The sequence below is a fragment of the Sebastes umbrosus genome, chromosome 17 (genome assembly GCF_015220745.1).
Source record: "Sebastes umbrosus isolate fSebUmb1 chromosome 17, fSebUmb1.pri, whole genome shotgun sequence".
In the NCBI taxonomy this organism is placed as follows: domain Eukaryota; kingdom Metazoa; phylum Chordata; class Actinopteri; order Perciformes; family Sebastidae; genus Sebastes; species Sebastes umbrosus.
The window spans coordinates 178501-202259 of record NC_051285.1 but is presented as its reverse complement, the minus strand read 5'-3'; the positions used below and the strand labels follow the sequence as shown (position 1 = coordinate 202259).

The 23759-nt window shown below is 45.7% G+C and overlaps 2 protein-coding genes across 3 annotated transcripts in view; both read right to left on the bottom strand.

Annotated features, from left to right (window-relative positions):
- Window positions 1-1721: 1721 nt before the first annotated feature.
- On the bottom strand, window positions 1722-20942 carry LOC119476363 (arf-GAP with Rho-GAP domain, ANK repeat and PH domain-containing protein 1). 2 transcript variants are annotated; one of them, XM_037749801.1, is made up of 27 exons: window positions 20827-20942; window positions 20463-20634; window positions 19759-19847; window positions 19616-19674; window positions 15852-16370; window positions 15593-15685; window positions 15307-15502; window positions 15116-15220; window positions 14769-14873; window positions 14561-14621; window positions 14342-14462; window positions 13219-13483; window positions 11921-12120; window positions 11762-11847; window positions 10545-10727; window positions 10115-10183; window positions 9924-10023; window positions 8268-8324; window positions 7984-8110; window positions 7357-7456; window positions 5630-5831; window positions 5492-5537; window positions 5150-5367; window positions 4739-4948; window positions 4401-4506; window positions 4105-4246; window positions 1722-2190 (listed from the first exon to the last, which is right to left on the bottom strand). In XM_037749801.1, exons 3-27 carry the CDS (start codon window positions 19845-19847, stop codon window positions 2137-2139), a joined length of 3513 nt encoding a protein of 1170 aa, XP_037605729.1. In that variant the 5' UTR covers window positions 20463-20634; window positions 20827-20942; the 3' UTR covers window positions 1722-2136. The 2 variants fall into 2 exon arrangements, with proteins under 2 accessions (XP_037605729.1, XP_037605730.1); XM_037749802.1 differs by lacking the exon at window positions 20827-20942 and having other exon boundaries at window positions 20463-20550; window positions 20627-20697.
- Window positions 20943-22774: 1832 nt separating this feature from the next.
- Window positions 22775-23759, bottom strand: part of mat2b (methionine adenosyltransferase II, beta) — a 2870-nt gene continuing 1885 nt past the window's right edge. Inside the window, exon 4 of the mRNA XM_037749740.1 lies at window positions 22775-23630. Within this exon, the coding sequence (XP_037605668.1) occupies window positions 23454-23630 (177 nt within the window). The 3' untranslated portion in view covers window positions 22775-23453. The remainder of the gene's footprint in view (window positions 23631-23759) is intronic.

The following is a 23759-nucleotide window of genomic DNA, read 5'->3' as shown; positions in this document are numbered from 1 at the left end:
GACCTGGTTGGTACCGATGGATCCATCAGGTTAGGTCAGGTTTACTATGATACCAGGATCTTCTCTATAGCTTTAAAACTGAGCCCTGTAGGGATTTGGCAGTAACAGGTTTAATTATTAGCAAATTAATTAATAAATAATAATATAATTATTAATATTAATAAAGATTATCAATAATCATTAATAATAAACGGGGCACCACCCTGGAATCAGGGACCAATAACCAAAATGTTAATATAGTCTCATTATATATGCTAAACTATCAATTTGGAACGTTGATTAATAATTAAATTAATAACTATAATCAGAATAGATGGTAAAGGTTGAAGGATATCAGAGTTCTTGACATAGCAGAGGTTGGCATTATTCACTCTTGTACAACATTAAACAGACCAGCATGTATATTCCACAAACATTTATTTACAAGATAATAAAGGTTTAAAACACAATATTAATCTAACTAAATAACTAAACTAAACAAACCAAACAAAGTGTGTAAGCATGTGTGTGTGTGTGTGTGTGTGAGAGAGAGAGAGAGAGAGGGAGAGAGATAGAGAGAGAGAGAGAGAGAGAGAGAGAGAGATGTCTGCCGACAGACAAAAGGGGTGAGCACTGTAAAACTACAAAGATGGCGGAATCAAAGATGGCCGCCAACATGTCACCACATGGCCTCTTTGTTCTTCGGAGCACATGTGCTCAGGAAGGACAGAGAGGGGGGTGATGTGGGGGTTAAGATTATCTGAAGCTGTATGTTTATGTTTAACTAATTCACAGTTTCTGTATGTGATCTTAATGTGTGTCAGATAATGCAGTGGGTTAGAAAGGATGGTTAGTTTGCATGCAAGACCTTGTCTATGTGAAGCATAAACTAAACACATCAGATGTGGCGAAGCCACCTACCCAAATATCAAATACAAATAATATCACAACAGTCAAACTCAATGAATAACATTAAACCAAATCAATACAAGTACATCCTAGAAATCAAAGTTGAACATTCTTGCTCAGCCATGTGCGATTGCTAATGCTAAGGTAAACCCAGTACGTTACCGATCCAATGGAAGAAAGGGTTTGTAATTCCATGTGCTGAAGTTGTGGTTCCAAGTCAAAGAGGTCGTCTTTGCTGTGCTCTAATCAAGTTGTGCAGATTGGAGGAAGCTGATCGCTCCAATACTTCTTCTCAGCAGCTTGATAGCTTGGTGCTCACTTCCTTGCGGTTGTTGCATGGGCTGTCCTGGGTGAATTTCACACCTATGTGTGAATGCTACAGTAGCCAATGGCTACTGAGCTGAGTCCTCAGCCAATAGCTACTGAGCTGAGCTGAGTCCATGGGTCAAGGATCATGTTACTGAGTTCATGTGGTCACTGGCCACCAGTCAAATTGGTGGGTCCCTACAGCCCGGTACAACCTTCGAAAGGTGGAATAGCAGCCGGGCCTGACGGCGGCCCGTGGGATTTTTTTTAAGAGGTTAATTAAAAATTACAAGTTGCGTTAAAGGACTATATATTTCTTATCTTTTTGGTAAATATGTCACAATATGCTCTGACTGTTATAAATATATATATATATATATATAGTATTAATACACCCATAAGAAGGTCAGATGCCTGGTTCAAAGGCACTGTGGCAGTCCTGGGAAATAAACCAGCAACCGGTTCATTAGGAGCCTGGTGAACCACTTCCTGTTTAGATGTTTAAAATAAAAGACATCAAAATAACATTTTAGTAAATTAACGAGGGACACTTTTATTTTGATGACAGTTTTAAATTATGTTAAAATATAAACAATGACATCATAAACGAAGACATCATAAACGATGACATCATAAACAATGAGGTCATAAACGATGACATCATAAACAATGACATCATAAACGATGAGGTCATAAATGATGACATCATAAACAATGACATCACAAATGAGATCATAAACGACAGGTTATCATGTTTCTATTTGACGTAACATTAACGGTCATTTAACATTTTTATAAAGACGATGAAACGGTGAAAACGTCTCACTGGAATAAAACTTTTATTCTCTGTAGTAAATTATATTTTTGGCCAAATGAGAACAAACAGTTAATATTTCATCATTTAAATGTGATCTGACGTCTGTCTTCTTCTTCTTCTCTTCTTCATAAGACGGTGATCTGCTCTTCCTCCTCCTCCTCTTCCTCTCTCTCAGGCGTCTGCAGAGAAACAAACAATCACAACGTCTCTAAACATCCAGATGTTAAAGATAAACGACAAGTGGCTCAAACATCTGGAACAGACCCAGCCAGGCCGGTCTGGATTTATTCTTCTTCTTCTTATAATTTATGGCAGACTAGACAGGAAGTGCATCACTGCCTCCGGCTCCCATTCAAACCAACAACAGAAATGAAGCAGGTGTTTATGAGCACGCAGAGCGGGAGGTGAGGTCACTGCAGGTGTGAACCGACCCACTGAGGTCGCTCCGGTGGTGATGTCAGTGCGTGCGGTGTCGTGCGGTGCGGTGCCGTGTCGCGGTGTTGTGTCGCATTGTCGTGTCGTGTCGTGGCTTGTCGTGTCGTGCTGTGTGGTGCGGTGTCGTGTCGCGGTGTTGTGTTGTGTCGTGTCGTGTCGTGCTGTGCCGTGCCGTGCCGTGCCGTGCCGTGTCGCGGTGTTGTGTTGCATTGTCGTGTCGTGTCGTGGCTTGTCGTGTCGTGCTGTGTGGTGCGGTGTCGTGTCGCAGTGTTGTGTTGTGTCGTGTCGTGTCGTGCTGTGCCGTGCCGTGTCGTGCCGTGCCGTGTCGCGGTGTTGTGTTGCATTGTCGTGTCGTGTCGTGGCTTGTCGTGTCGTGCTGTGTGGTGCGGTGTCGTGTCGCAGTGTTGTGTTGTGTCGTGTCGTGTCGTGCTGTGCCGTGCCGTGTCGTGCCGTGCCGTGCCGTGCCGTGCCGTGCCGTGTCGCGGTGTTGTGTTGCATTGTCGTGTCGTGTCGTGGCTTGTCGTGTCGTGCTGTGCGGTGCGGTGTCGTGTCGCGGTGTTGTGTTGTGTCGTGTCATGTTGTGCGGTGCCGTGCCGTGCCGTGACATGCCGTGCCGTGCCGTGCCGTGCCGTGCCGTGTTGTCACGTCGTGTCGTTTCGTTTCGTGTCGTGTTGCGTCATGCGGTTTCGTGTCACGGTGTCGTGTCGTGCGGTTTCGTGTCGTGCGGTGTGGTGTCGTGTCGTGTCACGGTGTCGTGTCGTGCGGTGTGGTGCGGTGTCGTGTCGTGTCGCGGTGTCGCGTCGCGTCGTGTCGTGTCGTGTGGTGCGGTGTCGTGTCGCGGTGTCGTGTCGTGCGGTGTGGTGTGGTGTGGTGTGGTGCGGTGTCGTGTCGTGTCGCGGTGTCGTGTCGTGTCGTGTGGTGTCGCGGTGCAGTGTTGTGTCGTGTCGCGGTGTCGTGTCGTGTCGTGTGGTGTCGCGGTGCAGTGTCGTGTCGTGTCGCGGTGTCGTGTCGTATCGTGTGGTGTCGCGGTGCAGTGTCGTGTCGTGTCGTGTCGTGTCGTGTCGTGTCGTGTCGTGTCGTGTCGTGTCGTGTGGTGTCGCGGTGCAGTGTCGTGTCGTGTCGTGTCGTGTCGTGTGGTGCGGTGCCGTGCCGTGTCGTGTCGCCGTGTTGTGTCGTGTCGTGTCGTGTCGTGTCGTGTCGTGTCGTGTCGTGTCGCGTCGTGTGGCGTGGTGTCGTGCGGTTTCGTGTCGTGTGGTGCGGTGTCGTGTCGTGTCGCGGTGTCGTGTCGTGTCGTGTCGTGTCGTGTCGTGTCGCGGTGTCGTGTCGTGTCGTGTCGTGCGGTGTGGTGCGGTGTCGTGTCGCGGTGTCGTGTCGTGCGGTGTCGTGTCGTGTCGCGGTGTCGTGTCGTGTCGTGTGGTGTCGCGGTGCAGTGTTGTGTCGTGTCGTGTCGTGTCGCGGTGTCGTGTCGTGTAGTGTGGTGTCGCGGTGCAGTGTCGTGTCGTGTGGTGTCGTGGTGTCGTGTCGTGTCGTGTGGTGTCGCGGTGCAGTGTCGTGTCGTGTCGTGTTGTGTCGCATCGTGTGGCGTGGTGTCGTGTGGTGTGGTGTGGTGTGGTGTGGTGTGGTGTGGTGTGGTGTCCTGTGTGGTGCGGCGTATTTACCAGAAACAGCAGCGTGTGGTGGATGATGAACTCTCTGGTGAGTCGCAGCAGGTCCTGGTTCAGAGTCTGGAACAGAGTCGGGACCAGAACCAGAGCCAGGTTCTGAGCCGACATCTTGTTCACCTGAGAGAACACCTGGACCCTGCAGGAGGGGGGACGGAGGTCTGAGGTGAACTCATGTGGATCAGGATGCTTCAATTAAAACTTCATTAATAAAACAAATTCAGCTCACTGACAGAGACCAGGACTACGTGTGTGTGTGTGTGTGTGTGTGTGTGTGTGTGTGTGTGTGTTACATGTAGAAGTGTCCAAACAGCGCGTTCAGTGTTGCTCGGTTGTCATCAGGAAGTTGCCGTAGCAACCGTCGGTAGGCTGAAAACCTGGAGCGTTCATCTGAAATCACTAAGAGAGTAAAAGATCCGTTAGAGAGAGTATTACTGTTGTATTACTACTACTACTACTACTACTACTAGTACTACTAGTACTACTACTGCTACTATTACTACTACTACTATTACTACAATGCTGACACAGATACTACAGTAGTACTACTGTGGTGGTAAATGTGACCTGCAGGTACGTTTACTTCAGATACTGTGTACTGTGTACTTGTACTACAGTACTGTGTACTAGCCTGCAGCGTGGGTCCACTGCTGTCGGGCTCTGTCGGGGATCAGACTCTCCTGCTGGCGGACATATTGTTTGAGGGCGGAGCCGGCGTCCAGAACACCCTGCTCGTCACTCTCCAGGGGGGCGGAGTTAGGTGATGTCATCAGAGCCTCCACCAATCGGTTGACTTTGGAAGCGAGACCACAGCGCCGGTACACGCCCTCCACCTTCAGACCTGAGAGACAGACAGGCAGTTAGAGAGACAGACAGTTAGACAGAGAGACAGACAGACAGACAGACAGAGAGACAGACAGACAGAGAGACAGACAGAGAGACAGAGAGACAGACAGACAGACAGACAGACAGACAGACAGACAGACAGAGAGACAGACAGACAGACAGACAGACAGTTAGTTAGACAGACAGACAGACAGACCGAAGGTCGTCATGTGGGAGACGCAGCGTTCGATGGCCGGCGGGACGGAGCCTCTGGAGCTCACGTCCATCACCGGGTACAGAGACTGACGAGCTGAGCTGTGATTGGCTGCAGGAGGACGCGGCGGAGCTGCTGCTCCCTGATTGGTCAGAGCTCTCTGCAGGTGGCTGAACCAGGACTGACAGCTGTGCTGCCTCTCGAACCGGAACGAAACCCTCCTGATGAGAAACACAGCAACACGATGCAACCTGTGATGTCACGTATCCCTGTGGAGAGCTCAGCCAATCACACGTCAGGATTAATTAGTAGTTGAGTGAGAAAGGTATCAGTGAGGTAGCACACCTGTCTGCCGTCACCATGGTGATGATGTTTTCAGATGGATCCATTTCTGAAAAAGAGTTTTAAATCCAAGTGGTCACTTCTGGTTAGTAGTTTGGTAATCAATACATGGAGCTATAGAGGGAAAATAAAGACCGTTACCGTGGTGACTGAGGGCGCTCAGATCCATCCTCAGAGTCTGCTGAGTGTCTCTGTGGACGGGATGGACGCTGACTCCGTCCTCCCACAGCAACAACCAGGCGTCAGGATGACTCGAGGCTCCGCCCACTTCAACCACACACACTCTACTGACGGCAGACGCTCCGCACACCTCCGCATAGGACACGCCCCCCGGGAGAATCACCTGGAAACATGAACTCAGGTTACACTAATAACTAGAACTCAGGTTACACTAATAACTAGAACTCAGGTTACACTAATAACTAGAACTCAGGTTACACTAATAACTAGAACTCAGGTTACACTAATAACTAGAACTCAGGTTACACTAATAACTAGAACTCAGGTTATATTGATGACTAGAACTCAGGTTATACTAATAACTAGAACTCAGGTTATATTGATGACTAGAACTCAGGTTATACTAATAACTAGAACTCAGGTTATATTGATGACTAGAACTCTGGTTATACTAATAACTAGAACTCAGGTTACACTAATAACTAGAACTCAGGTTACACTAATAACTAGAACTCAGGTTACACTAATAACTAGAACTCAGGTTACACTAATAACTAGAACTCAGGTTATACTAATAACTAGAACTCAGGTTATATTGATGACTAGAACTCAGGTTATACTAATAACTAGAACTCAGGTTACACTAATAACTAGAACTCAGGTTACACTAATAACTAGAACTCAGGTTACACTAATAACTAGAACTCAGGTTACACTAATAACTAGAACTCAGGTTATATTGATGACTAGAACTCAGGTTATACTAATAACTAGAACTCAGGTTACACTAATAACTAGAACTCAGGTTATATTGATGACTAGAACTCAGGTTATACTAATAACTAGAACTCAGGTTACACTAATAACTAGAACTCAGGTTACACTAATAACTAGAACTCAGGTTATACTAATAACTAGAACTCAGGTTACACTAATAACTAGAACGCAGGTTACACTAATAACTAGAACTCAGGTTACACTAATAACTAGAACTCAGGTTATATTGATGACTAGAACTCAGGTTACACTAATAACTAGAACTCAGGTTACACTAATAACTAGAACTCAGGTTATACTAATAACTAGAACTCAGGTTACACTAATAACTAGAACGCAGGTTACACTAATAACTAGAACTCAGGTTACACTAATAACTAGAACTCAGGTTACACTAATAACTAGAACTCAGGTTACACTAATAACTAGAACTCAGGTTATACTAATAACTAGAACTCAGGTTATACTAATAACTAGAACTCAGGTTACACTAATAACTAGAACTCAGGTTACACTAATAACTAGAACTCAGGTTATACTAATAACTAGAACTCAGGTTACACTAATAACTAGAACTCAGGTTATACTAATAACTAGAACTCAGGTTACACTAATAACTAGAACTCAGGTTATACTAATAACTAGAACTCAGGTTATACTAATAACATGAACGCAGGTTACACTAATAACTAGAACTCAGGTTATACTAATAACTAGAACTCAGGTTATATTGATAACCAGGTTATATTGATGACTAGAACTCGGGTTATATTGATAACCAGGTTATATTGATGACTAGAACTCAGGTTATATTGGTAACCAGGTTATATTGATGACTAGAACTCAGGTTATATTGGTAACCAGGTTAAATTGATAACTAGAACTCGGGTTATATTGGTAACCAGGTGTACCTTCATTATATGAACCAGGTGACTCAGCAGAGCTTCCTGGTTGTCAGCAGTACAGCTCAGCTGTTCACTCAGAGTCACCATCTCAAACTCATGAGCCGGTCTGAAAACACACAAAGTAGAATATGAGGTACTCAAAGTAGTATTAGCAGTACTAGTAGTATTGGTAATATTGGTAGTATTTATAAGAAAGTTAAGAAGTCAAATGAGCCGAACAGCGATGAACTAACACTGTGTTAGTAGTATTAGTGTATTAGTATCAGTAGTATTAGTGTATTAGTATCGGTAGTATTAGTGTATTAGTATCGGTAGTATTAGTGTATTAGTATCGGTAGTATTAGTGTATTAGTATCGGTAGTATTAGTGTCAGTAGTATTAGTATGTACTAGTATCAGTAGTATTAGTATCAGTAGTATTAGTGTATTAGTATCGGTAGTATTAGTGTATTAGTATTGGTAGTATTAGTGTCAGTAGTATTAGTATGTACTAGTATCAGTAGTATTAGTATCAGTAGTATTAGTGTACTAGTATCTGTAGTAATAGTGTCACTAGTATTAGTATGTAGTAGTAGTAGTGTCAGTAGTATTAGTATGTACTAGTATCAGTAGTATTAGTATCAGTAGTATTTACCCGTCCTTGAGGAACACAGACAGAACTTCTCGCAGGTCGAGGACGTCGCACGCCGCCGAGTCGTTTTCAGACGAGAAGAGAAAACGATCGTCCTCCAGTTTACCATGAAGCTCCTCCTCTTCCTCACCTGCACACACACACACGCACACGCACACGCACACACACACACACACACACACACACACACACACACACACCGTAACACAGCAGTCTGTTATTGTTGGTTATTCTGCAGTGATGTTTAACATTATTAATTCTACCTGCTCATTATAAATTCATCCTACCTGAGGGGGCGGAGACACACCTCCTACTGGCTGACTGGGGCAGGTACGGCGGGACGTCTGAATGAAAACAAGGAACAACACACCTGAAGAAAGTATCATGACCAGGTGAGTTAAACAGTCTGTAGGCTGTAACATACTAAAGTACTAACGTACTAAAGTACTAACGTACTAACATAGTATTCATACTAACGTACTAACTTACAAATATACTAACTCACTGAAGTTCTAATATACTATTAACACTAACATACTATTAATACTAACATACTAATGTATTAATCATACTAATGTGCTATCTTTTAACATACTAATGTACTATTTATACATACGTACATTCAACATACTAGCGTACTGAAGTACTAGCATAGTGTAGTACTAGCGTAGTGTAGTACTAACGTAGTGTAGTACCAGCGTAGTATAGTACTAACGTAGTGCAGTACTAACGTACTGAAGTACTAACGTAGAGTAGTACTAGTGTACTGCAGTACTAGCGTAGTGTAGTACCAGCATAGTGTAGTACTAGCGCAGTGTAGTACCAGCGTAGAGTAGTACTAGCGTAGTGTAGTACTAGTGTAGTGTAGTACTAGTGTAGTGTAGTACTAGCGTAGTGTAGTACTAGTGTAGTGTAGTACTAGCGTAGAGTAGTACTAGTGTAGTGTAGTACTAGTGTAGTGTAGTACTAGCGTAGAGTAGTACTAGTGTAGTGTAGTACTAGTGTAGTGTAGTACTAGTGTAGTGTAGTACTAGTGTAGTGTAGTACTAGCGTAGTGTAGTACTAGTGTAGTGTAGTACCAGCGTAGTATAGTACTAACGTAGTGCAGTACTAACGTACTGAAGTACTAACGTAGAGTAGTACTAGTGTACTGCAGTACTAGCGTAGTGTAGTACCAGCATAGTGTAGTACTAGCGTAGTGTAGTACCAGCGTAGAGTAGTACTAGCGTAGTGTAGTACTAGCGTAGAGTAGTACTAGTGTAGTGTAGTACTAGTGTAGTGTAGTACTAGTGTAGTGTAGTACTAGTGTAGTATAGTACTAGCGTAGTGTAGTACTAGTGTAGTGTAGTACTAGCGCAGTGTAGTACTAGTGTAGTATAGTACTAGTGTAGTGTAGTACTAGTGTAGTGTAGTACTAGTGTAGTGTAGTACTAGTGTAGTGTAGTACTAGCGTAGTGTAGTACTAGCGTAGTGTAGTACTAGCGTAGTGTAGTACTAGTGTAGTGTAGTACTAGTGTAGTATAGTACTAGTGTAGTGTAGTACTAGTGTAGTGTAGTACTAGTGTAGTGTAGTACTAGTGTAGTATAGTACTAGTGTAGTATAGTACTAGTGTAGTGTAGTACTAGTGTAGTGTAGTACCTGTGTAGTGTAGTACTAGCGTAGTGTAGTACCTGTGTAGTGTAGTACTAGTGTAGTGTAGTACTAGTGTAGTGTAGTACTAGTGTAGTATAGTACTAGTGTAGTGTAGTACTAGTGTAGTGTAGTACCTGTGTAGTGTAGTACTAGCGTAGTGTAGTACTTGTGTAGTGTAGTACCTGTGTAGTGTAGTACTAGTGTAGTGTAGTACTAGTGTAGTGTAGTACCTGTGTAGTGTAGTACCTGTGTAGTGTAGTACTAGCGTAGTGTAGTACCTGTGTAGTGTAGTACTAGTGTAGTGTAGTACCTGTGTACTCGTTGAGGCGGAGCAGCTCGGTCTGCAGAGCCTGCCCGGCCCTCTCAGCCAGCAGGATGGGGGAGGGGCTCTGAGGGTCTGTCTGACTCACCTGCACACAGGTAACATCACTATTCAGTTAATCAATCATTAATGATCTCAGTGAGATGAAATGAGTTATTCTGGGTCATAAACCATCAGACCTTTGCTCCCGAGCAGATCAGAGACATGGTTTCTTCTACGTCGTCTCCACAGACCACCTGACGCAGCCTCTGAAACACACATCAGCAATCATTCATTACATTCACATCGTCACGCTGAAGGTCTCAAAACTTCTGACACATACCATGACCTCATGTTCAGCTGTTACAGACCTCCTCTCTGTCAGTCACCATGGTGACGCGTCAGTCACCATGGTGACGCGTCAGTCACCATGGTGACGTGTTTAGTGGAGGCAGAATAACTCTCTGAACACGTTAGCTAGTTAGCTAGCGCTGTGACCTCATCATGATGTCATCACTAACACCTCTCTTATGGACTCTATGTTTCTACTTTTCATCACAAGTTCTATTTAACTGCCTTGAGTGTGTTTTTACTGTTTTCATAACCAGATGATGAGTGATGGAGTCCAACCTGATCCATCTGAGACGGCGAGGAGGTCAGAGCGTGGACTCGTCTGTAGCGCCCCCTGCTGTATTTATCCTGGATGAACTTCGACCTTTCTCCGTCAGACGACCCCGGACTCAGCTGCAACGCCGCCGGCACCGCTGGAGCCCACACCTGATTGGCCAGCCGGTTACCGTAGGTAACAAACAGCTGGGAGAGGAAAGGGTTGAAGGTCATGTACGAGTGGTTCAGTCTCCCCTCACCTGTATGAGTGGTTCAGTCCCCCCTCACCTGTACGAGTGGTTCAGTCCCCCCTCACCTGTACGAGTGGTTCAGTCCCCCCTCACCTGTACGAGTGGTTCAGTCCCCCCTCACCTGTACGAGTGGTTCAGTCCCCCCTCACCTGTACGAGTGGTTCAGTCCCCCCTCATCTGTATGAATGGTTCAGTCCCCCCTCACCTGTATGAGTGGTTCAGTCCCCTCTCACCTGTGTGATTGGTTCAGTCCCCCCCCTCACCTATATGAGTGGTTCAGTCCCCCCTCACCTGTGTGAGTGGTTCAGTCCCCCCTCACCTGTACGAGTGGTTCAGTCCCCCCTCACCTGTGTGAGTGGTTCAGTCCCCCCTCACCTGTGTGATTGGTTCAGTCCCCCCCCCTCACCTGTATGAGTGGTTCAGTCCCCTCTCACCTGTGTGATTGGTTCAGTCCCCCCCCCTCACCTGTGTGAGTGGTTCAGTCCCCCCTCACCTGTGTGATTGGTTCAGTCCCCCCCCCTCACCTGTATGAGTGGTTCAGTCCCCTCTCACCTGTGTGATTGGTTCAGTCCCCCCCCCTCACCTATATGAGTGGTTCAGTCCCCCCTCACCTGTGTGAGTGGTTCAGTCCCCCCTCACCTGTACGAGTGGTTCAGTCCCCCCTCACCTGTGTGAGTGGTTCAGTCCCCCCCCCTCACCTGTGTGAGTGGTTCAGTCCCCCCTCACCTGTATGAGTGGTTCAGTCCCCCCTCACCTGTGTGAGTGGTTCAGTCCCCCCCCCCTCACCTGTATGAGTGGTTCAGTCCCCCCTCACCTGTGTGAGTGGTTCAGTCCCCCCCCCCTCACCTGTGTGAGTGGTTCAGTCCCCCCCCCCTCACCTGTATGAGTGGTTCAGTCCCCTCTCACCTGTATGAGTGGTTCAGTCCCCCCTCACCTGTGTGAGTGGTTCAGTCCCCCCTCACCTGTATGAGTGGTTTAGTCCCCCCTCACCTGTATGAGTGGTTCAGTCCAGGCCTTGTTGTCCAACTTCAGACTGCGTACCTTCGACAGGTTGCTGCCCAGAGCTCGATGCTGACCTGAGAACACACAGTTCTTTAACTCAGTATTTTAACCCTTACAAGACGAACTCTGCGGTCATAGAACTCGTACCTGCACAGGCGTCACAGATGACCAGCAGCAGGTTGATCGACGCCCACTCAGGATTGGCGGCGCCGCAGTCTCCGCACACTTTGTTGTCGGGGCTCTCCCAGAGACGCAGCGCCACCTGGCTGTTGGACAGAGCGCTGCGAATGGACGAGGACAGAGTGTCCAACCAGAAGGAGAGATCCTTCGACGAATCAACCGACAGGCTGAAAAAGAAAAGAAACACCAAGAAACAACGTCAGCATTTAAAGGTCCGGGGTGTAACGTCTGGCGACATCTAGTGGTCGAGGTCGCAGACTGAAACTTCACCCGTGTAGCCGACGTGAAAACCTGAATGTCCGTCTCTAGAGCTGCCGTAGAGTAGCGTAGGTCATTTAGAGAATAGCACAGTCAGTGTGTACATGGGAAGTGAGTGGTGAAGCAAGAGGGAGAGAGAGTGGCGGCTTATATGGCTAAGAAGTGAAAGTCAACATCGGCTCCCAGCAGCAGAGCTACACATCCGCCATTTTGGACTGAAAGAGACGACCAGACGCCAGTAAAACGTCCTCCTACAAAGAGACGGACTAAAGTACAAATACATTATTATCCATCGACACGGACTCATTGGCATCAAAAATGGCGGCAGCGCTACCGCAGCGCCATCTAGCGCTCAAACAGAGTTTCTTCTCTTTGCCTCGGTACTGTTTGACGGCGGTAAATGTGTGTGAGGAATACGTGAGCTAGTGGAGAAGAAGAAGAAGTTAGTTTAGCAGCAAACAGGATCAGTTAACGGAGGTTGGTTTGTCCGTTCTGGGCTCCTGTAGCAACATGGCGGACTCCGTGAAGAGGATGCGCTCCCTGTGGAGATACAAACGGCTCGCTCTCAGCTAACGGAAACATTTCTGATCTTTATTTCAGGTGATTAAACACTAAAGAAACACGTATTAATATCATATTCCATTTTGGCCTCTGGATCCTCTGAATGTTACACACTGCTCCTTTAATATCACTAGTCAGACAGACAGGTAGTCAGACAGACGGGTAGTCAGACAGACGGGTAGTCAGACAGACGGGTAGTCAGACAGACGGGTAGTCAGACAGACAGGTAGTCAGACAGACGGGTAGTCAGACAGACGGGTAGTCAGACAGACAGGTAGTCAGACAGACGGGTAGTCAGACAGACAGGTAGTCAGACAGACGGGTAGTCAGACAGACGGGTAATCAGACAGACGGGTAGTCAGACAGACAGGTAGTCAGACAGACAGACAGGTAGTCAGACAGACGGGTAGTCAGACAGACGGGTAGTCAGACAGACAGCTGCCTACTTGAAGCTCTTGAATGGCGTGATGAGGATGAACGAGTGTTTCCCCGTAGATTTCACCGTGGCCACGTTCAGGGGGACGGAGAAGGAGGCGATGCCCAGCTGGAAGCCCTCCTTGTTGGAGTAAATCCAGAGGTCGTGACCCCAGAGGGCGGCGTAGGCGCGGCTCCGCGGGTCCTTGATGGTGATTTGTCCGTGGAGTTCTGGGGGGGCGGGGCTCGGCTGTCCTCGAGACGCCAGCAGAGACGTGACCCAACCTGCGTGGACCTCTGAGAGACAAAAAAACAAAACATGAAGAAGAATCATCAGATGGTTCAACCTGGAAAGTTCACGACTTCATCACCTGCTGACTCAACTTCCTGCTGTCACATCGTCTCCGTCCTGCTTTCAGGCTCCTCATCACTTCCATCCATTATCTGTAACCACTCATCCTGTCCAGGGTGGCGGGGGGGCTGGAGCCGATCCCAGCTGACACCCTGGACAGGTCTCCAGACTACCAGAGGGCTGACACAGAGACGGACCACCATTCACACTCCCATTCACACCTACAGGACATTTAGAGTCAACCGTTTACGTAACCTGCATGTCTTTGGACTGTGGGGGGGAAACCTGAGCACCCGGAGAAAACCCACGCTAACACAGGGAGAACATGCAAACTCCACGCAGAAGGGCCCAAGCCGGGTTTGAACCTGTGACCCTCTGGCTGTGAGGCAGCAGAGCTAACCACTGCACCACCGTGTCGCCGCCACGTCCTCTTCACTTATTGAACTGAATGAAAATCTCTTGCTTATTACTTTTAAGGCTCTGATTCCACATGTTCACTCTGGCCCAGAGCTGATGTCTACATTCTAAACCTGACCCAGACCAGATAATCATCATCTGGTCTGGGTCATCATCTACATCCTAAGACTGACCCAGACCAGAGCCGCCTCACATCTGGGTCAGGTTTAGGATGTAAACATCATCTGGTCTTCAACGCAGCACTAATTCACTTCACTCTCAGTCTGAGCACACCTTTCCAGTCCGGTAGAGACCAGTAGAGACCAGTAGAGACCAGTAGAGACCAGTAGAGACCAGTAGAGACCAGTAGAGTCCAGTAAGGTGCAGTAGAGTCCAGTAGATCTTACCATCGTTGTGAGCCATGAAGTCGTAATGTTTCTTCCTGAAGTAAACCGAGAATCTGCCTTTGTCCTGTTTCTTCACATTGGTGATGCTGGAGACGTGAAAGAGCACCTCGCTGAACCGGTCCTGATCAACGAAACAAACACACCCGTCACTGGACGCACTGACAGACAGACAGACAGACAGACAGACAGACAGGTATGTATAGAGACGGACTGACTTACTGTGCGTTTCTTCCACAGAGACATCAGCTGTCCGTCCATCGTCGCCCATAAAACATTGTGTCTGTTAGAGAAAGAGAGAAAACATGTCGTCATTCACCCATCGATCAATCTATCCATTCATCCACCCATCGATGATGATGATGATGGTGATGATGATGATGATGGTGATGATGATGGTGGTGATGATGATGATGGTGATGATGGTTACCTGAAGCCCTTCCAGACATCCAGCCAGCTGGCTCGGACCACGGCGTTCTGTGGCGTTGAACTCTTGTTGCCTCCCTTCGTCCTGGACACTCGGATCGTTGCCGCTCTGCAGGACAAACAGAAGGTCTGTCTCTACACAAACATCCCAAATTCACACTGGCATTCTGGGTAAACTGAACTTGTATGGATGAACTCTGGCGGTTCATTTCCTGCCTAACAGCTGTGGATTTGGTTCAAACCTCCGTCCATCCAGCTGCACCTGGTTGATGTGTGAAATGCATCCTGGGATACTTCGGGGTGTTCGGTATATTCTTGAGGAGAACAGACTGAGCTGTTGTGTTTGTGTACCTTGGGATCTTCTGTTTCTTCGGCTTTGCTGATTGGCGAGGAGGATGAGGAGGGGGCGGGGCCGGTCTGGTGGGGATCAGGCGACCTGAAGGATTGACCGGGAGGCTGCAGAACACCAATATCAACGACGTGTTAGCAGAAACGGAGGATGCAGTATAGTAGTAGTAGTAACTGTAGTACTGTATACATACTTGTTGGCATTTGAAGGCGGGTTGGAAGCAGGATCTCCTTCCATTGGTCCATCGGCACCAGAGGGGGCGTGGCTAGCTCCTGTATCTTCCTCCTCATTGGATGAGTCAGTGTCAGCTTCCTCTTGGCTCGCCCAACAAGCCAACACGGTGTCGTACAGGCTGTCTTCTTTGATGGTGTGAGGAGACTCTTTAAATACTAGAACCAGAACAAACGAAGAGGAATCAGACTGGCTGGAGGTGAAGACCTGGAAGACACTCACTGAAACAGGTTGAACTCCTTCAGTACCGTCCTCTGTTGGCTCAGCCTCTAGCGGAGGTAACGTGACTCCTGCATCCGGGTCTAACGTTGACATCACCAGCTGTGACAACGCTCCAACATCTGGACACAAACACAGACAACATGTTGTTCAGCCAAACGGGAGGAAGGGTTTGTTTTGAGTGCAGTTTTATAAAGTCAGTCACACCTGAAGGCAGCAGAGGACTAACTGCTAGAATGCAACTCACAGACGCAACAATGCGTCCGTCTGATTGGTTGATTGCCGTACCTGTGTGAGCGTCTCCGATCCTCGGCAGAGAGGGTGGGTGGGGTTTATCAGCTGAAGGGGGCGGGGCTGACGGGGTCGTCATGGAGCTAACAGCAGGGTTAGCCACGCTGTTAACAAGCCCCGCTAAACTGGGTATGTTAGCTAACGAGCTAAAGATGCTGTCTAAGCTAACAGCGGTAGCAGCAGGTGCAGGTGCAGGTGCAGGTGGAGGATCAGGTGCAGGATCAGGTGCAGGATCAGGTGCGGCGGTGGAGGCCGAATGGAACTTAGCAGCAGCTGGGTTAGCCACGGCGCTAGCAGTTCCTGCTAAGCTAGGTATGTGGGCAGCGATGCTGTTAGCCATGCTGTCTATGGAGGGGGGGGCCGAGGGGGTGGGCGGCGTGAAGGCGGAGCCTCCGATGGAGGCAGCAAATGCAGCCAATGACGGGATGCTGTTCGCGATGATGTCAGTGACGCCAGCCAGAGATGGGTAGACGGCTCCGGGACCACCGAGAGGAGGAAGAGGAGGAGCATCTTCACCTGAGGAGGAGGACACAGTGACATCATCATCAGACACCTGTCAATCAAACAAACACCTGTGTACAGCTGCAGTTCCTCTAACAGCCACTAGATGCTGATCGGACTCTGAAAACCTCCAACTACAAACACAGAGTTCAGACTCATGAGGAAGATGAGCTGTTAGGAGGATGAAGGCTAAACTGTTAGCAACCCTTTCTCTCCGTCTCTGAAACGCTTCTCAGATATCGTCCGACTCTCTTTCTGACTGACTTTACTGAAGGATAGTTAACTATAGACATCCACAGATTTATACGCTGGTCGGACGTCACCATGGTTACTAACAGGAAAGGCGTCTATATCTATACTAACTTGTATGAGTCTGAATGCCAAAACAGCAGCAGAATATCATGTGATCTTGACGTTCAGCAGTAAGAAGACAAACTGGTTTGAGGTAATCTCCAGTTTGTTGTTTTCACAAACATCCAACAGAGGAACAAACCGGTTCGACTGTTCAGACTGAAAACACGCTGCAACACGTCAGCAGAGTCACACTGAAAGTAAACCAGCTGATTCTCAGCATTTAGTTTTACTTCATATAATAAGAAGCAAATATGATTTAAAATATGCAGCTGAATAAGAGTCAGGTAGGGTTATTATTATTATTATTATTATTATTATTATTGTGATTGTGTTCATTTTGACTCATTCAACTAACAACATTCAACAAATGAATGGTTCTGTTGGCGACAGTCGATGAAAATCAGCTGTTGATGACATCAGCAGTGACCAATCAGAGCGCCTGATCACAATCAGCTGACATGTCAGTAAAGTTCCATCAGACAGGTTAAATACTGTGTTAATAGGGGGGTAGACCAACCCGTTCTCATCCCCATGGCGTCAAATATGTATGACGTACGTTTGTTGCGCCCCTCGGCATGCGATACCGAAACACAAGGTCCCTTTAGCGACGGCAGGAGATGCACCGGGCGTTCTATTAACTACAATACAAACCATCCACAGCAACAGTAAACGCTCAGAGAGTGTGGTGACGTAGTTTAAAGAGTGAAAGAGACAACGGGCGGGGGAGGGGAGGTGGATGGGTCCAACAAACACAAGGCTTTCATCCAGGAGACCGCTGTTCACGTCCTGTGTTCATACTGTTCAGCGTCATTTTCACTGTGCTAACGGAGTCGCTTTGAGCTCAACCATGTTGTTTTTTCCTGAACCTAACTATAGTGGTTTTGTTGCCTTAACATAAGCAAGTGTTTCTGTTTAATTCACAACATTAAGTGTTTACTGCGACCGAAAAGTGACGCCGAGCGGTCTAACAAAGCGTCAGCATGTGATGAGTTGTGGTGACGGGGAGATCCGACGGTTTTTACTGCTCTCTCGCTCTCTCTCTCTCGCACAGAAAGCCAAACAAGTCATCTCATCAAACAGGTTTGATTTGCAAAAGAAATGTTTTTCTGTTGAGTTATTCCTGATTAAACAATAACTTCACCCAACAGAAATCTCATCCGGACATCTACTCACTAAAGTGCATCAACAACAAGATGAATGGATGCTATTATTTACAAAAATTCACAACAAAATATATTGATTCAATACATATTTGTTGGCGTTTAGTCTTTCAAAAGCAACATGTTTGTATGTGACGGGTTGGGACGAGAACGTGTTGACAAGACACACGTCTGATTATTCAACTAAATGTCCAACATGTGTGTATGTATGTGCATCTGTGTGTGATTAGTACAACTCATGCAGATGCAGACATACAGTACGTGTGCCGTTCATATGTAGCGTCTAAACACGCGTGGAAAACGCCAGCCGCGGCATGGCAAGGTCCTGGGAGGTTGCGTTCCTGTTGTACCTGCCTGTCATCGGTCAGGAAGCGTGAAGCAGTAAAATAGTCGGTGGGAAAGAAGCTCTGGTAGTCCTGCACTAAAATGATTAACTTCTCTGATATTTACGGAAGAAAGAAAAGATATCTGCCGGCTGTGATCGGTTGTTCCTCGTCACATGACATGCTGCGCGCGCTACAATGTTCCAAAAGTTGAGTTCATCTCCGGGTAATGAAATCGATGCACATTTTTCAGCTGTTTTTGTTTAATTAAAAAGGAAAATCATGAAGTTTTCATCTCTTATTACAATACAGTACAATATAAGTATAATATATATAAATAATGACCGCAAGTTTGAGGAAAGTATGACACTTGTGTTGGCGTTGTAGTCAGCCCCGAGCGTATGACAGCTTGTGTTGGTGTTGTAGTCAGCCCCGAGCGTATGACAGCTTGAGTGGGCGTTGTCGTCAGCCTCAAACATATGACAGCTTGTGTTGCCGTTATCGTCAGCATCGAGCGTATGACAGCTTGTGTTGGCGTTGTCGTCAGCATCGAACGTATGACACTTGTATTGGCTTTGTAGTCAGCCCCGAGCGTATGACAGCTTGTGTTGCCGTTGTCGTCAGCATCGAGCGTATGACAGCTTGTGTTGGCGTTGTCGTTAGCATCGAGCGTATGACAGCTTGTGTTGGCGTTGTCGTTAGCATCGAGCGTATGACAGCTTGTGTTGGCGTTGTCGTCAGCATCGAGCGCATGACAGCTTGTGTTGCCGTTATCGTCAGCATCGAGCGCATGACAGCTTGTGTTGGCGTTGTCGTCAGCATCGAGCGCATGACAGCTTGTGTTGCCGTTATCGTCAGCATCGAGCGCATGACAGCTTGTGTTGGCGTTGTCGTCAGCATCGAGCGCATGACAGCTTGTGTTGCCGTTATCGTCAGCATCGAGCGCATGACAGCTTGTGTTGGCGTTGTCGTCAGCATCGAGCGTATTTTCTTCAGCTTCAGAAACACCACCATGTCCTCATGCAGAATGATGATGTGTTGAGTGGTTTAAACCGCTACTACGACCAACGCCACTATGACCAAGAACTAACGGTGAGCAACATGTCTGTCCTATAAAAACTGAAGCACCTTGAGCGTTAAACGGAAATATGTTCAAGAAGTTTATTTTTTATGATAAAATAAAACTACATAAATGATGAAAACATAATTATTTACTTATGTTGAACTTTACTTTGCTCTTATTGTCTATTGAGAGATGAGGACAACAATCTGACTTCGAAGGTTTTACTCTTTATTGAAATGAAAACGGCTACAACACGTGCAATAATCACATCCAATAAATCACAGCGATATAGTCCATAATAACAAATATGTAGACCTATAAACGAATGACTGTGTATGTGTGTGTGTGTGTGTAGCGTACCTATGCTCAGGTGAACTCCATTAGACAGAACTGGTTGTAGATCTCCACCAATCATATCTCTGAAACACAAACTTTGTGTTACTTTGAGTGTGTGTGTATGTGTGTGTGTGTGTGTGTGTGTGTAGATTTACAGGTGAGCTCACCTGTCCAGAGAGGAGGCGGAGCTCAGACTGTCCCTCATGTAACGAGCTCGAGGCTTCGGGACAGGAAGTTGAGGAGGAGGAGTCGTCATCTGAAGGAGAAGCGAGACATTGAGACAGTTATCCAATGGGAAGCATCATCGTCTAGAGAACGACTATTAATAACGATATTCTCTACGAGCGACGAAAAAAACACGTTCTCAACTCCTCAAATACCGACGCTCCGTCAGCGGCCCAGCGCTTCAAACAGTCCTGAGAACACGGAAGTTTATTTTGAAAGACACTAAGCATGTAACGAAAAATAATTAAAATAAACGTCCGTGTTTACACAGGAAACGTACAGATTCTGCTCGTTACATGCTTACTGTATTTTCAAAATAAACTTCCGTGTTCACAGGAAACGTACAGTTTCATATATAAGATATATAATAATACATCAGTATTTATTTAATTGATTAGATTTTGTTTTAATAATCTGAATCTGTAAAGTACCTAAAGTTATTAAATAAATGTAGTGGAGTAAAAAGTACAATCTTTCCCTCTGAGGTGTAGTTGAGTAGAAGTAGAGTAGTAGTAGTACCTCAGAAATGTGCAGTACAGTAGTTGAGTAAATGTACTTAGTTACTTTCTGACACAAATCCTTTAAACATGAATATTAATGAAACAACAATAAAAACAACAGAAGAAGAAGAAGAAGCAGTTCTTACTTTGTGGTGAACTCCTCAACGCCAACCAACACCTGAGATACCGGCTGCTCACCTGTTTACCTGTCCGTCTGTTTACCTGTCTGTTTACCTGTCCGTCTGTTTACCTGTCCTTCTGTTCACCTGTCCTTCTGTTTACCTGTCTGTCTACCTGTCTGTCTGTCTACATGTCCTTCTGTTCACCTGTCTGTCTGTCTACCTGTCCTTCTGCTCACCTGTCTGTCTGTTCACCTGTCCTTCTGTTTACCTGTCTGTCTACCTGTCCTTCTGTCTACCAGTCTGTCTGTTTACCTGTCCTTCTGTTTACCTGTCTGTCTACCTGTCCTCCTGTTTACCTGTCTGTCTGTTTACCTGTCCTTCTGCTCACCTGTTTACCTGTCCTTCTGCTCACCTGTCTGTCTCCTTACATGTTTTAAATGTTGAAGTTTTCTGCTTCACATGTTGAACGTCCTGTTTCAGATCTACCTGCACTCATAAACACTGGTGTGTGTGTATCTGTCTATCTTTGTGAGGACCTGTGTGACATCACATGGGGACAACAAGAGCTGTGATTGGTCAGCAGGTACACACCTGCACACCTGAACCATTCATGAGTCAGGACGCTGATCAGGTGTTTCAACAGCCGGAGTTTTTACAGTGAAACGGTCGACAGGTTCAACCTGCTGCAGGAATGTAGGCGTGTGTGTGTGTTACTGTGTGTGTGTGTGTGTGTGTGTGTGTGTGTGTGTGAACTTTGACATGTTTAAGTCGTTTCAGGTTCAGTGACGTCGTTTCAATCCGTCAAACTTTATTTAAACTCCGTCGATCGTCATAGACTCATTTATTAAAAAGATAAAAGACAAATTAAACCTGATTTTAGAAAATACTTGAAAAAGGTTGTTTTGAATTTTACTGTCAGATTTCTTCCCTAAAGAAAAATAAACTTTCATTTCTTAAACTCTCAACTTTTCCTTAAGTTTTCGGACATATGCGGACATTTTTTGAAGTTATTTTTTGTACATTTTCCAGACTTATTTCAGACATTTTTCTGAAATGTTTGGCACTATTTTTGGCACATTTTTGCCGACTTTTAAAAAAAAAAATTTGGGACAATTTTGGGACTATTTTTATGACATTTTTCGGACTCATTTCGGACATTTGTCAGATATTTTTTAGTCTTTTATCGGGCATTTTCCGGTTATATTTAGGACATTTTTCTGATATTTTTTAGTCTTTTATTGGGCATTTTCCGGTTATATTTAGGACATTTTTCTGATATTTTTTAGTCTTTTATTGGGCATTTTCCGGTTATATTTAGGACATTTTTCTGATATTTTTTAGTCTTTTATTGGGCATTTTCCGGTTATATTTAGGACATTTTTCTGATATTTTTTCGGACACTGTTCAGAATTATTTTCTGACATTTTTCGGACTTTTTCGGAAATTTTGCGGACAATTTTTCGAAATCTTTTAGATTTTTTCGTGCATTTTTCAGATATATTTTGGAATTTTTTTGGACATTTAACAGACTTTATTTCGGACATATTTCCGACATTTTTCGGACTTATTTCGGCCATTTTCCCAACTTTTTTTGGACAATTTTAGGATATTTTTCGGACTATTTTAATGTCATTTTTTGGATTTATTTCAGACACTTTTCGAACTTTTATCAGACATTTCTGAGTTTTTTTCATTTATTTTGGAATTTTTTGGGATATTTAACAAACTTTATATCCGACATTTTTCAGGCTCTTTTTGGGATATTTTTGGACGTTTTTGGGTCAACTTTTATGACATTTTTCGGACTCATTTCGGACATTTTTCGAACTTTTATCAGACATTTGTCAGACTGTTTTTCAGATATTTTCCGCCTTATTAGGGACATTTTTCAGTCTTTTTTCGGGCAATTTCCGGTTATTTCGGACATTTAGTCCTGTAGTCCTGTAGACCTGTAGTCCTGTAGTCCTGTAGACCTGTACACCTGTAGACCTGTACACCTGTACACCTGTACACCTGTAGACCTGTAGATCTGTAGCGGAGATCAGCCGACAGCCAACGACCCGACAGGTGGAGAGACTCCATTCACACCTCCGAACGAGGTGGTTAGTTTACAAATAAACAGTAGAAGAAGAAGAATCAAAACCAGCTGGACTTTGTCCTCTGGAGGACACCATACATCCGTCTTTATTAACTGAATCAAGACTAACAGCTGGACTTTGTCCTCTGGAGGACACCATACATCCGTCTTTATTAACTGAATCAAGACTAACAGCTGAACTTTGTCCTCTGGAGGACACCATACATCCGTCTTTATTAACTGAATCAAGACTAACAGCTGAACTTTGTCCTCTGGAGGACACCATACATCTGTCTTTATTAACTGAATCAAGACTAACAGCTGGACTTTGTCCTCTGGAGGACACCATACATCCGTCTTTATTAACTGAATCAAGACTAACAGCTGGACTTTGTCCTCTGGAGGACACCATACATCCGTCTTTATTAACTGAATCAAGACTAACAGCTGGACTTTGTCCTCTGGAGGACACCATACATCTGTCTTTATTAACTGAATCAAGACTAACAGCTGGACTTTGTCCTCTGGAGGACACCATACATCCGTCTTTATTAACTGAATCAAGACTAACAGCTGGACTTTGTCCTCTGGAGGACACCATACATCCGTCTTTATTAACTGAATCATCTTTTAAGACTTTCAATTTTTATTTTGAAAAACAAATCAGTGGTTTTCCTGTTCAGTGTCGACATCACCCCCCCCAACAAACAATATTAATGTTACTAATAAATACATCTTAGAATAGACCCGTCTGTCTGTCTGTCTGTCTGTCTCTCTGTCTCTCTGTCTGTCTGTCTGTCTGTCTGTCTCTGTGTGTGTCAGTGGAAGACGGTCTGTCTGTATGTCTGTCTCTCTGTTTGTCTCTCTGTCTGTCTCTGTCTGTCTCTCTGTCTGTCTCTGTCTGTCTCTCTGTCTGTCTCTGTGTCTGTCTCTGTGTGTCAGTGGAAGACGGTCTGTCTCCAGCGTTTGTCCGGGGTAAAGGGCCACAGACAGTCGGTGATGGAGGAGGTGAAAGGTCGCGGCTCCACGCTGAGGTCCAGCTGCTCCAGACGACAACAGTTCAGCTGGCTGTTGATTGGACGAAGAGTCGACTGCTGAGTCAGCTGCTCCGTCAGCTGCACCACAGACAGGTAGACAGACAGACAGGTAGACAGAGAGAGAGACAGACAGACAGGTAGACAGACAGACAGGTAGACAGAGAGAGAGAGACAGACAGACAGGTAGACAGACAGACAGGTAGACAG

Bases quoted from the DNA above. Each gene is read 5' to 3' on its own strand.
- LOC119476363 (XM_037749801.1), bottom strand. From the start codon at position 19,847: ATGACGACTCCTCCTCCTCAACTTCCTGTCCCGAAGCCTCGAGCTCGT. The intron at 15,503-15,592 runs GTACTGAAGGAG...TTCTGGTTCTAG, and splicing joins GGCTGAGCCAACAGAGGACG to TATTTAAAGAGTCTCCTCAC. The intron at 12,121-13,218 runs GTAGGCAGCTGT...TTTCTTTTTCAG, and splicing joins ACGCCATTCAAGAGCTTCAA to CCTGTCGGTTGATTCGTCGA.